The sequence below is a fragment of the Gavialis gangeticus genome, unplaced genomic scaffold, assembly GCF_001723915.1.
Source record: "Gavialis gangeticus isolate Ggan-Ray unplaced genomic scaffold, GavGan_comp1, whole genome shotgun sequence".
Lineage (NCBI taxonomy): Eukaryota > Metazoa > Chordata > Crocodylia > Gavialidae > Gavialis > Gavialis gangeticus.
The window spans coordinates 13,695,739-13,709,841 of NW_017729011.1; the positions used below are offsets into that span (position 1 = coordinate 13,695,739).

General features: G+C 44.5%; 1 protein-coding gene across 1 annotated transcript in view; it reads left to right on the top strand.

Annotated features, from left to right (window-relative positions):
• COL27A1 (collagen type XXVII alpha 1 chain) overlaps positions 1–14,103 on the top strand; it is a 293,868-nt gene that overhangs the window by 140,517 nt on the left and 139,248 nt on the right. The window contains exons 14-16 of the mRNA XM_019510527.1: positions 277–321; positions 6,758–6,811; positions 7,256–7,300. Of these exons, the coding sequence (XP_019366072.1) occupies positions 277–321; positions 6,758–6,811; positions 7,256–7,300 (144 nt within the window). The remainder of the gene's footprint in view (positions 1–276; positions 322–6,757; positions 6,812–7,255; positions 7,301–14,103) is intronic.

Sequence of the window (14,103 nt, forward strand, 5' to 3'; positions counted from 1 at the left end):
CTGCTCCTGGGAGGGGAAGTTGGTCTTGCACATAACCGTGGGGACGGCAGCAGAACAACAAGTAGCCTTCTGTCTGCAAAGGCTGCCCTCCTTCATTAACGTGCTTTCTGAAGATGGAAGCTCGAGATTGCTTAGGCTATTGGAGGGGGTGGGGGGTGACGGAAGGAGGGGGCTGATCTTTTCCCTTCCCTCAAGTCCTTGAAACACTGAGCCACTTTTCAGCCTCTGTTTGTCTACAAAGAGTCTGTAACCATGTGGGTCTGTCTTTCCTTTTAGGGAGAATTGGGAGCCCCGGGCCCTCCTGGAGTCCTTGGACTCATTGTAAGTACGAAAACAAATGGGACTTTGGCTTCTGCGGGCTTTAACCCTTTCATGGCACAGCAACCACACAATTTGCTGTACAGTTGGGTTTTTTCCCCCTCCTTCCTCGGGCATTGCAGGGGATACAGCACTTCTGTTTATGGGGGAAGGCAGAACAGAAGTATGACGCCGTTGAGGGAGGGGAAGCGGAGGTGCTGGGGCAGGGGGGAGCGGGGGGAACGTAATGTAATTCCTGAGTGCGCCCTTTTTAGGCAGAAGGGACGGTTTTGGAAATCAGCCCCGCGTCCCATTTCCGGGTAGCTTGCCCTTTCATGATTACTAGCCAATGTATTTTGTAAAGATGGGACAGTGTCTTTATTCCAGGCCAGAATCCGTTTTCGTCTTTAAAACAGACCCTTTGACCAGCAAACGAGACGGTTTGATGGAAGCCACGCTGTTCTTGAGTAGTGACATTTTGCACTAAAGAATATCCTACCGTTTTGAGAGGAAGGAATTGAACAACCCCCACTTCCAAATTGCCACTAATAAGAAAGATACTGAAGATGGTAAAGCATGAGTAAGAACAACGATGATAAACCTCCAGTCCAATTCTGCCTTCTGATATGTCTTCATCGACCCAGGAAGGAGTAGTACTTTTCTCAGAAGGACCTGTGCTTTGGGTAAATTAATGCCCTATGAGCTCCCTCTGGTCCTGAGTTAGCACTTCCTCTATTTTTTAGGGCTCAGTACTTATTTCTCAGCCCTTTGCTTTGGATGGATAAGAAGCATCAGGTTCTACTATTATTAAGATGACTTCTGTTCAGAATTGCCTCCTCATAATGTCTAGCAAACTGAAAACTTCCATGCCACAGGCAGCTAAGAATTCTCTCTAGTGTTGCAGTAGTGCCCGGATACTTCAGTTGGAACTGGGGTCTTGTGGTGCTAGGCAGGAATTGGGGCCCTGTGGTGGTAGAGATACCCTGCCCCTAAGAGTCAGAGAGAGAAAGAGAGAGAGAGAGAGAGAGAGAGAGAGATTATTTATGCCCATTTTACAGACAGGAACCAGGGCAACTGGAGAGTGAATGACTAGCCAAAGTCACACAGGGAGCCTAACAGAGCCAGGAACTGAGCCCCTGTCTCCTTTAACATATTTAACCATAAACCAAAAAGTTTTCCTGAAGTTCTCAGACAGATCAAAGGAAAGAGCTTCAACCATGTTTTAACTGTAAAGCAGGTGCCAGGATTGGATATGGCCATGTATCCCCAGGTTTACACTCTGATTCCTCATTCACATAAGGGCTCAAGCCTAGGATCATATGGATATAAGCTCCAACACATGCCTTCCTCTTCAGAAGAGACCTGCAACCTTCTATTTCGTTTCCCTTTATGTTATCACAGATATCATCACTCGGACAGTCAAGTTTTTTTTATTTAAAAATGTGATATGACTAAGGTTTCGAAAGGACCCCATTCCTGCTTCCAGAGGTGATAAAAAGGAGCTGAGAATCACGAGACGTAGCCTCACCTTGGCAGTTTTGCAGACTGTTCCATGTCCAAGACAGCAACAAAGATGACAGCAAATTCTGTGCTCAATGTAGGCAAGCCCTCGATGTCCTTAAAGCCCAGTTATGACCTTTGTTGACTCTAAGATCTAACTGCAAGTGACAGAGACTAGATGCTAAATTCACTGCTGTACATACAGCATCTCTATCCGATTGAAGAACCGGTTATGCTACCTCCATCTCACTGTCCTCAGCAACATCAGAATTTCCCTGAGTTCCAGCTGAGTAAGGACCAGAGCAGAGGTTCTTTCATTGCTGCTCATGTTGTTCCGTCTTCAACTCTAAGCCTTCATATTTTTCAGGCAAAGCGTCTGTCCCAGCATCCTTCATCCAGCTGGGAGCCATTGCATTGGCTTTGCCTCCAGAGAAGAAAGGAGCTTCTTTCAAACACTGGCTTGGGGAGATCACCTGCTAAGTTTGCAGCCTTTCATTTTGCTTTCCTCCTTACTTCACGATTTTGCTTTTGAGGCTTCTGATTTAAGAAGATGAAAGTGTTAAAACCACTTTCCTCTTCCATACCTCTACCTGCTTCAGTACTAAGGCATCTGTAGGGACTACCTGTCCAATTCTGGAGCAGAGGAGAGTGAATTATTTCTTAGGAGCAATCTACTTCAAGACCAACACCTTGATGAATGGCATCTCTTCTTCCCAAAGACCCATTTTTATGCTTATATTTTTAAAGTTTGCTATTTTTTCCGCATGCAATTTCCCTTCCCATGACAGGTTCTGCAGTGCTGGTAAAGCAGATAACACTTTTCTCTCTGATTTCTGTGTCTGTACCTTTCTGTATCTCTGAGCATCTTTAGGAAATGCTATCAGTTGCTGGACTCCAGCTACATGATCTTTGGCCACCTAACAATCACAACCAGGATCCCCATTGAAGGATACACCAAGAAATCTCTCCAAATTGCATTAACCTCCAAATGAGAAGGAAGAAGGATCTAGTCCACAGCGTACAGACCAAATCAGTGAGCCCAGAGCACTATATGATTGTCTTCATCCACCTGGAGGCTGTATGAAGAAGGCCCCAGCCTGGTAATGAAGCCACATGCAGAATTATTTGAATTCACAGCAATGTGGCCATGAGCCACAGCTCAACAATTAGATCCACCAGAATCCACCAAGGAGACTTTATTTCCAACCTGAAATTCGTTCATGGCTGGTTCCTAGCGGTCACCATTCATCCCTTGTGTCTCCAATATAGCCCCACTGGCAATAGCATTATGGGCCAAAAAACACAGTGAACTTTTACAGAAGAATAACCTGGCAGGGGGTAGGACAACACAGCAGTTCTCCGTCACTGAGAGTCCTCTCAATTCACTTCTTTCTTGCAATTTGTGCGCCTTTCCTTCTTAAGGCTCCAGAGCACCAGTAAGAGTGAGCCACTCGAGGGCAGATCTGGTTCATTTCCATTAGCCACGTCAATGTATTTGCACTAGCAGTGTGAGTTAATGGCTCTACTACCAGCCATGAAGATGGCTTCCAGTCAGAAACCTAAGGAGGCTCTGGGAAATGGAGTCTGTAAGCAAGAAGTCCCTTCTCTCATGCATCTTGCTATAGGCAGAGGCTGCTCCCTTGATCTCACATAGCTTGCCCAGGAAGAAGCAAAGTCTTTCCCTGCCTAGCTTGTGTAAGGGACCCTGAGCTGGCTTTGGTGGATAATACCATTAAGTAATCTGGGTTTTGGAAAAGTACTGGATTCTGAGAAACCTCAAGTGAGCCTGATCTAGGAAAGACCATCTGCTTTCCTCTCCCTTTAATATATGCCTACACTTAACCTTCCTTCTTCTAACACAGGTACATGGTAAGGAAGCAGAAGATGGCAGACCTTCTCCTTTTTCCTCCTAACAGGTGGAAAGAGGCCTTTTTTCCTAGAGCAGGTTGCCTAGGCACAGAGAGCACAGCAGATCCCACAAACGGATTGGATGACAGTGCATGATAAAGTGGTGTGTTTGGTGTTTGGGATCCCACATGCTCCTTGCCAAACCCCATTGGATGGCTTCCTTCCCTCCCAGCCATAAATGCCCTGGTTTTCAAACAGCTTCTGAGCTCACTGCAGGTGTTTAACTTACTGCTAAAGGGCGAAAGAACAGAATTAGATGTAACTGGAGCCTCTTGCCTTCATAATTAACTGGGCGGGCAAGCTTTAAGCAAACGCTTTCCTACAAGAAGTCTTTATGCTGGATGGGATGAAAAGGGGATCTGTTTTACTGCAGCCACAGCTCAGCTCTCATGGTGCATCTGCAGCCACGTGACCTCCTGTTATAGAAATATTCCTTCAGCAAAGGCTTCCCTGTTTATTTGCACATTACAGGAGAGCTCAGTACACTGTATCACTGGCTCCCTTCATGGGGGCAAAGCCATCAGAAGCCTATTTCAATACCGTTCTGTGAAGGGTTTCTTTTTAATATGTGTATAGCTTGTACACCCCATGAACTCTAGTGTCCTTCCTAGCTACAGGTTTTATTCACAGACCTGACGCATTCATGCTTTGTGGGGAAAAGTCCTCACTGCAGCAGAATTTCCAGGCTGTCTTTGGCTACTTATACCCATAGTTTCATCCTCTCCCCATCTCCTCGCCCTCCTCCTGTCCACAGATGTTAGAAATATGAACCAGATAGTGCTCCAGAGTCTTGGAGTGTTGCTTTCTAGGTTGGATCCATCCTTGTTTCACTCTTCTTTTAAACAGACCCTTAAAGGTGCCTTTGAAGAAGAAAAATAAGTTCTTGAAGACTAAAATATTGTGTTAAGTCTCTTTGTGGAAAGGAGCGGCTTCTGTAAAAACAAATCAACTCGGACAAGTGCTGAAAAAGTTGCCGTCAACACCTTCTGAGGAAGCAGCGAAGTTCTGCTCCTTCTTCGTGCCAGGGGAGACAGACACCGTGGGATAAAAGAGCCGTGCATCTGAGGGAGCTTTCAGCTCACCTTCTGAATCCGCAAAATACTTTTATGTAACCAGAGGTGAAAGATAGCTTTGTGGGGTATTGGCATTGATATAGCTCACAAGTCAGTCCTCTGTAGAGAGCACATACAAAATTCGGCAAACAGCCTGGAGCTGGTACGTTCAGTAGGTGCCAGGACAGGACTGTGAATAAATGTGCATTATAGAGCTCTTATTTCAGGTGGCTCTTATAACAGGTTAGTTTTATAGACAATAGAAGAGGAAATCCCATCAGTGTTCAAAAGTTAAGGAGAAAGAATGGGAGAACTTATCAAATGCAACATCAAATCCAGACCTTCAGGATCATTTCTAGCTGAACGTGAACATAGCTCATTTAAAAGAGCCATTGAACTGTACCCAGACCTTCCCAAGTAATTAAATCTTGGTTTCCTGAATGGCTTATAAAAGATACTTCACAATGTTCGGTATCTCATATTGAGATCTTTAAACCCAAACATAGCACTCATAAGTTCCAAATAAATCTTGAAATAATAGAGTAGAAAACCGTGGCCCCAAGCTCTGCCTTTATACTAGCACTAGAAGTGCCAGCTCAATAGAAAAGAGGAGGAAATGAAAGTTCTCCACTAACCCACCCATTTCTCTATTTCAGTCGAAGTCGTTCATGAAATGCTGAAAGCTCCTCATTAAAATAACACCATAGTCAAACTTATAAATAAGCGTCAGTCAGAGACTCACATAAAAAAGATGTTATTTAGTTAAAAGGACTGATTGCTTCCACACCTGTGGGACCACTAGAGCTTCAGATATAGTGGTGTCCTGAAATTAGGGCTCAGGCATAAAATATTGGGAACTGGATGCTGTTTTTGGCAGGAACTGGGAGATCACTTCCAAACTCAGAAGGAGCCATCCATTGTTTTCCTTTACCCATGAGCAGTATCTTTCATTGAAAGTACCTTCCTGTACACTGCATATTGGCATACGCTGTTCCACGCATGGTAAGAGATGGTCCTGCATGTGGAAATCTTGTGGGGTGAATTGCAGCATTCACTCTCCTGCTAGCTTGGAGGATGTGCCAGAGCTGGAGCTCAGTTAAAACACCTAGAATTTCAGTAGCAAAGAATTTTCTCTGCAGAAGACGATCCATCTGTGACTGCCCTGGAAGTACTTTTTAATATTAAAACAAGTGTAACGTACACCGTCTCTACAGGAGATTGTATAGAAGGGAACTGAGTCAAACTGGCATTCCACCCTTCTTACACCAGGTCTAAATTTGATCCTTAGACCAGAATGTGGATTTATTAATTAAGAGAATTGTATTAATTAGTAGAATTTTATCCATAGCTTTGTTAACTTCACATAGTTAGCGTCATATTTAATCCACCCCTCCTTCCCCTCCAATCACCCACCAGTCTCTGCGAGCTGTATTTTAGGCCTTCTCTGGGCAGAACTTTTTCACTGTGGGTTACTCTAGTCTTACTCCTATATTCGGTTCGGAAAGCTGGGCTTTGTTTCCCTGTGTAAGCTTCAGGTGGATGCAGGTGCTATCACTTCTTATACTAGCACCTGGCCTCAGTTGCACAGACGCTCATAGAGCTCCATGGGAACAAGACCTCTTTGAACAGTCAGCACAACTGGCCACCGAAGTGACTGCACATCAGTGGTGGGTGAAGTGATTGCAGTCAAGAACTGAAGTCTCGGTTACAAAGTGTTTTGGGTTCCTTCCTACTAGATGAAAAACCATGACACAAGTTAGGCTGTTCTTTTCATTCGACTGTTTGTAAAATACATATTTGGTGTTTCTCTAGTTAGTAGCCATCTACACCATAGCAATCTCTTGACTAGTAGCAGGATCTTGTTTCCATTCAAATCAATGGCAAAACTTAACCTTAAAAGGAGTGGATGAAGGATTCTGGTAGGAGGATTTTCATACCACACAAGGGTATCTGTTGACCATACGCATATTGAATTTGGTTTATTTTCTTTTTCTTACTAGGGTGATATGGGCGTTATTGGACCAATAGGCTTTCCAGGACCAAAAGGACTAAAGGTAAGAGAGTAACTAAACCTAGTGCTCTCTTGTCTGGACTGAAGATTGTTCTCTTTGTTTTTTGGATGAAAGTGGCCATCCTTACAAAGAGCAGGATGGGCAGCAGTAGTGGTTATCCACTGACCCAGGTAAAGGATTGATAGACATAATGTCACTCTGACAATCTACAGCAGGTATGAATTATTGGGGCACGCAAGGAACATTTTCCCCGTGCAGCTTCAGACCACAGGTTGTTTGGTAGTTAACCTGAATTGAGAGTGCGGCTCAGAGGCTGCTTTGGAAAAGGCCTGGTATTCAACCTGTGACCTGTGCTGGATGGCTATGGATACCATGGATTTTGGTCCACGGCCTCATTAGCTGTATGAATGACCTAGACACGATGCAGGTCTTCCAAGTAGATATGGTTGCAGTGCTTGGGCTCATTCTTTGCTTTGTCTTTTTCAGGGAGTGATAGGAAACCCTGGAGAACACGGACTGAAAGGTGATAAGGTGATCTGAATACTCCCTTATTGCACTGTGTTTTATTCTGCATGTGAAATCCCATTTCTAGCTCCTGTTTCTTTATTCTGCACCATGTTCTGGGCCCCGTTCTCCCTTCTGCTCTGGTTCTCTCCCCAGATCCTACACTCTTAAGGCCTTTTTGACTTCCCTCTTTTCTTTGATTTCTCATTCTTTTTAAATAAGGTATCAGCCCTCCACCTTGTCAGAAGGCCTCTTGCCTGATTACAAAATGGGAGGGGTACATTCCTGCAGTGCATATGGATTTACCCTTTTCCTGGCAGCAAACAGGCACAGTTCTTAGGGTGGAAGTTTGAGATCAGTATGGATCTTAATCCGCTCTTCTTAATTTGAGAAAGAACTGGAGGGATTCAAGACCCTAACCTTGAGCCCTGTCCCAATACGTATGTGAACCTGGCACCAGCCTTTGAGGACCCAAATCCTAGCTATGAGCAGCCTCTTGTACGTGAACATTTACTTCCCTCAGAGTCTCTGCCTCAGCTCGGCTGCATTTCTAAAGCCAGAAGCAGAGAAGCTCACTAAATATAAATTTCCCTTTTAGATAAACTAACTGTGCTAATTACTGTCCACCCCACTCTTGGGCTTCTCTGTCTTTATGGTGATGATGTTTGCATTTGGGTTTTTACTGAGTATATCATTTGCTGATGCGGTTTTGTTGGTGTGGCTCTTCCCATGGTGGATTGAGGTGGGATGAAGGCTTTATCAGTGAAATTACCATTCTCATGTTTCAGGACATGTTGAAGGGTATCACGTGACACGAGATAGACATCCAAGCAATATTCTTCTTATAGTGAAGAAGGTGATTAAAAGGCAAGCCCTTTCCATTCAGTGCAGAAGCAGGATTAGACATAACATTTGGAGCCCCAGGGAAAACTCACTTAATGAAGTTATTGCTAAAGTTTGTGCCAACACTTGTGTATGTCTGCTCAAAAGTGGCTTATGTCAACTTGTCTCAAGGCAGTTCATCTTATCAGCAAGCTAAGTGATATGGGCTGCTTTTAAAAAGAAATTAGAGGACCGGTGGTTACGGTGGTCCAGTAAATTGGTTTAGAAACACGCTTTGAGCTGATCCCCTGCAGTTCTATGTGTGGATGAGTCTAACTCTCACATGCAGCCTGCTCCTGTAGGATGCACTGTAGGATTTAATCCTCCTAAGAAAAGGGAAACAAGATCAAGAGTACTTGATTTTGGGATGAGGACTGCATAGAGGGTAGAGAAAAGAGGGCATTAATTTTATTACGCTGCCTCATTGTTCACTTGCAGCTGTTTCTAATGAATAGTTGAACTGGGGGTAGGGAAGCAGTGTTAAGGAGCAACTACTCCCATATTCACATAGTGCTAGCAGCTCAGTGCCAGTGTTCCCATGTCCCCAGATTTAATTTCTGTTCGGTCACCTTTCTGCCTGGGGTGGGAATGAGGACAGAGGGTGTTTTTGGCCAAAAGGATGAATTTCTTTCAAGAGTGAATTGCAAATCACTTCAGTTCTGGGCCAGGACTCCAGTAGCCACAGACTCTCCCATTTATCCTGAAAGATCTGGCTGTATATGTTAAGGACTGGTCAGGATTGGAGGAGTTAAGTCTTTAGCCGTGAAGGCAATATTTCGATCCCTGTTTTATGAAAACTACCATGTCTCTCTCAGATATTTTTATGGCCCCTGTTACCACAGTCACTCATCGGTTACCTTAATGCAGTTTTCCTCACACCACTCCTGTGAATTAGGAAGGCTTTACAGTGCTGAACCTGAGTCTCCCAAAGGGCATGCTGCTGTTCTTACCACTGAACTGTCCTTCCTCCCAAAATCAGCCTGCTGCTAAATTATTTTTCATAGATAGTTTAACTCCCATCCTACTTCCAGCATCTCTCCCTGCCTCTGAGGAAGGATCAGAAGAGCATGGACTTTCCTCTTGTGCCTCTGGCTACCTCTCCTACTGCACCCTCCTCTGACAGGACATGTTCACAGCCTGACTTTCATTATAACTTTTTCCCTATCGAAGAATGACAACCTATCTAGGTCCTATCTAGGTTCCTCTAGCCATAAAGTGTTGAGTTAGCACTTGAATAACCAGGGGTGCTACCACATGCAGAGAGGGCTGCCAAACAGCGTAGGTGCACCTTTTTGGGGAGTTGCACAGCCAAAGTGCTGGGAAACACAGGGCCGAGGCAGTAAAACGGAGTGAGACTGACAGCCGTATTCTTATTCACTCAGGTGTATGCAGGCACTTTTGACTTTCAAATATAAACCCCTTTATCCAAGAGGTCAGACCACAAAATCTGCTGCACTCTCTTGCATGAATATCTACCAGATTTATCAGTGTACAGTAAGTTTGGGAAACCCAGGGGTTGATCCAAGGGGGTGGGGGTGCACTGGCACACTTGCACCCCGCCCCCCTTGATTCTTGTTCCACCCAACGTTTAAAACCAACTGCCTGGCAGCAGCAGTAGCATCTCTACTCAGGCAATGCTGAGGAAGTCACTTGACTTCTTGGCTTATTATAAAAATCTACCTGACCCCTTCTAAACTCTTCGTTCCACAGGCATTAATGACCTTTTCTTCTTTTTAATGGCCTTGATGTTCCACCAATCAAGCTAGCCTTTGTTCTGCAACTCTGCTATCTGTTAGCTGCTCCTGGGAACAGCTCGTATTTCACAGCCCTGCAGATAGTTTTAGGTCATTCCAATCAAGTTATGTTTGCTTTCGCTTCAGTCTTAAACTGAATAATACAGCCCTAAGCCCGTAGCATATTAGTAAAGTTTCTAGTTTCTTTTTAAATGGAGAAAAATGTGTGCCATTTTATAGATGATGATGCACCTCACCATCTGCACCCCGTTTTTCAAAATTCTAGATCTGCCCTGGGGGGAAGGCTTTCTGTTTGGGCTTGTGTTTTACAAGTCTTAGGGCGCTTGGATTTTGGCATTTGTATGCAGATTGCTGGCCTGTTTTATAATATGTAGACATCCTCTTTCCAGGTGATCAGGAAGGCACTCATTTGCTCCCGTGCCACTTTAGCAGAGTCACTTGTTTCATCTGACTGTACATTCTGTCTTTTTTAAATGTAGGGAACTATGAGCAAGAAACTTGTCATCTTCCCTGCCTTGCTTCATTATATTTTTATTATTTGTATTATAATATCAAGTAAGAGGGTACTGTTGCTTGTGGTTAGTATGTATAGAGGGGTCAGTCTTTGCCCAAGTGCCTGCAGTCTAACTAAACAAAAGATTCAAAGAAGAAGGACTCATTTTCTTCATTGTTCATGTGGGGGACTGAGGAACAGACAGATCTGCCCAAAGTGACACAGAAAATAGGGATAGAAATCGAATGCAGATCTCCTGAGCCCCAGTCCAGCATGTTAATACTAAAATCATTCTCTCTCTCTACTTCTGTCTTTCATCTCTTCCATTAGATGCCTCCTAGGTCTTTCATTGACTCTTTTATTGAATCCTTGCATGCTCTACTTAAAATGGCGTGGAGGACAAGGGGAAAGGACCTCAATACAAACAGATTCCACTCTGCATTCTCCCCTACTCGCCTCACTGGTAATTTCCATCTCTGTCCTGAATTTTATGTTGATGGCACAAATTTTTACATGGTCATTCTCTGATCCCTTAATAATCTCTTTCCTATCTGCTGGACCTTGGCTTCATCATACCCCTCTGCTGTCTCCTTTCCCCCCCTTTGCCCTAGTGGGCAGAGCTTTAAGAATCCTCTTTGGCTCCCATATTGAATCTTTGGTCTGAAAGCTTGTCTACCACCATTCCTAGAAGTTAGCCAGAATATAATCTGGCTTTAGCTCTGCCTCTGCAAAGATCCTAATTTGTAACTTCTTCTGACTAACGCACTTCCCTTGACATTGGACATGGTGGGTAAGATTATTGAGAGCTTCTTTGATGAATGCACTGAGACCCCCATCTGTATCATGCCTAAAACCATGTTAGCAAACTAAACTCTGATAGAGCATAACTGAGCCCTACACACTTAGGTGACACGGTTCAGCTTTCACACAACAGCATTTTCCCTTCACAGCTGCATATGTTTCCCAGTCCTTACTCATCTACCAAACAGGCTGTTGTACATGTGTGTTATTTGTCCAGAGTCCTTCAGAAGAATGCACTCTCTCATGTAGGGTCTGCCAAGTTGGATGGATATGCATTGCCCTCTCTGGTGTGCTCACACACACACAACTTGTAGTTAAAAGAACTGATTTCCCCTCATACAAGAAAACACAGCAGATATAGTGCAAGCATTATATTAGTCTGACAGTCTTGTTTACAATCGTTCTCATGAATTGGAGTCAGAACACAGTTAAAATAGAAACCAAACTTTTCAAAAGGATTTGGGATGCCCAGTCTTTACCTAATATAACAGGGCCCAACATCCAAGAAGGTTTGAGTAGGCACCTCTGAATACATAGATGTAGTCTATGTATTTCTATGATTATACGAGATATCTAATTGGGCTACCAAAATTACCAGTCTTGACCCACGTGTTACCCATGTTGATATTGCATACGAGCCATGCATGGAGTCAGATGTCTTACAACCTGGATAATAAATAGTGCAAGTGGCTCAGAGGCTCATAAGAAAGAAACCATCACTTTAGGTGAACATGTCTGCCCTGGGTAGGCATCAGAAGAGTCTTCTATTTCAAACTCCACAGTCCTGTCCCAGCATGGTGTAGGTCTTCTCTAAACACCCCAGTGGATTCTCTGGCAAGTGAAAGCTGTACTCAAGAATAAGAAAGAGGCTTTTCTAGAAAATGGCCTAGTGACTTATGGGAGGGGGACTGGCAGCAGAGAGAGGGAAATTGTGTGTACACATCCCATTTCATAACCAGCTTGGCTTTCTTCCGGGGGGACTACCATTCATTGGACAGGTTTGGGAATAGGAGTTAAGCTCCCAGTCCTGAATGGGGCTGCAAGAAAAAAAGAATCCCAGACAATAGGCACCATCTGAAGACTGAAATGCTGGATCAGCAGGCATGGTGCAGCAGGGAAGCTTGCTTCCTCCTTTCTGCAAGTCATCCCTAACCTTTCATAATTAATAACTTAAGTCAGATGAGTGCTTCCTTTAAGGGGCTAACTCCTTCCATCTGCCACTTCTTGCTGACTCGCAAAGGTCTGAGAGGGAATTATGGTTTTGAGGGTATCCCACATCCTGCCTGGCATGGGTGGGATTGTAACACCTCCCATCATGGCTTTCAGTACTTGGCCCCGCTTGAGGGTCCGTGCGGAGAATCTTATGCCTTGCTGGAGTTTGCTGCCCTGGAACTGCAGAGCAGGGCAAGATATGGCAGCCCTAGGTGGTAACAAGCAAGAAATTCCTACTGCAAGAGCCCTCCACCTCCAAAGGGAAGCTGAGAATTCATGGCAGGTCTGGCCAGTCTGCTTGGAGCTGATGTTTATAATGTCTTTCTAAGGACAGCTAGAGTTATTTTTGGTTATACATCTGCAGTGTCATGCTGAAATCAGTTATTACATTTTTCTAACCCAGACAATTATAGTAGAAGCACGTGTCCTTCTGGCATGCTTCAAACTTGAGGAAAGCTCCCTTCACCCCTGGGCTCTCACATAGTGCATTAGAATAGAACAAGAGTTGGGTCATATGTTCGTCTTTATAAAGGCATGAGACTCGACTGCACTGCTGAGATCTGTCTGAAAGAAGGGTTCTGGGTGGGAATACCACAGTCACAGACATTTCACTGCCATCTTTGTTTTCCCTTGAGGGACGTGGGGAATCTGTGCCAACATATTGAGATAGTTTATCCCCCTTCCAAAAATGTGTATTGCTAAGCTTTCCATGGAGCAAAGCAGCATAGGAATTTAGTCATTGCAACAAGATGTAAGCTGTTTAATCCCAAACATGTACATATCTTCATTGTGACACAGATTTAAGGGAACAGAGATCAACTGGTAGGAAGGACAAATTTCTAGTCATACTGCTGCAATTATATCATCAGTGAGACATTGTGGCAACTAGATGGACAGGTATGCAGAGGATATGCCAAAGTTGGCTAGTGCTTCCTAAATCCATCCCATGCAAGGGTCTGTACCTTGTCCTTCAGAGGGCAACAACAGTGCATACAACCTCTGTTCTCCCATAAGGCGAATCAACCCAACCCCTTCCAGTAGATAGGATCACTTGTCCATTTTTATGTTCTGTGGGGAAGCCCTCCCCTCCTCCTTATCTCTGTTATTACTAATAATGGATGCAATAGGGCTGTCCATGGGTAATCTTTTTGAGAAGCAGTATCACTTCTCCACACCAGCATTGGCAACTACAATATTCCTTAATATTTGCTTTCTATTTTCCCATGAACTGCCATTCCTTTTTTCCTGAACTGATGGTGGAGTCTTTTGGCCTCTGTCTTCTGGCCTAGTTTTTTGTGCATACAACTAGGAATTAACTTCTAGGAAATACAACTAGGAAATAACTTCTTTGCCTCTGTCTTCCTCAGTAAGGACCAGAACTGCCACCTCCCTGCTGGGCCCCCTTTGGGCCCTGGGGGAGGCTCACCTGGGCCTAGAGTGAGTGAGGATTTAGTTAGGGAGCTTCTGGAGGGGCTGGACATTTTTAAGTCAGCCGGCCCGGATGATCTTCACCCTAGAGTCCTAAAGGAACTAGCTGGGGTCATTGCAAGTCCCCTGGCGCGGCTTTATGAACACTCGTGGTGCTCTGGAGAGGTGCCGGAGGACTGGAAGAGGGCCAACGTGGTTCCCATCTTCAAAAAGGGGAGGAAAGAGGACCCGGGGAACTACAGGCCAGTCAGCCTTACCTC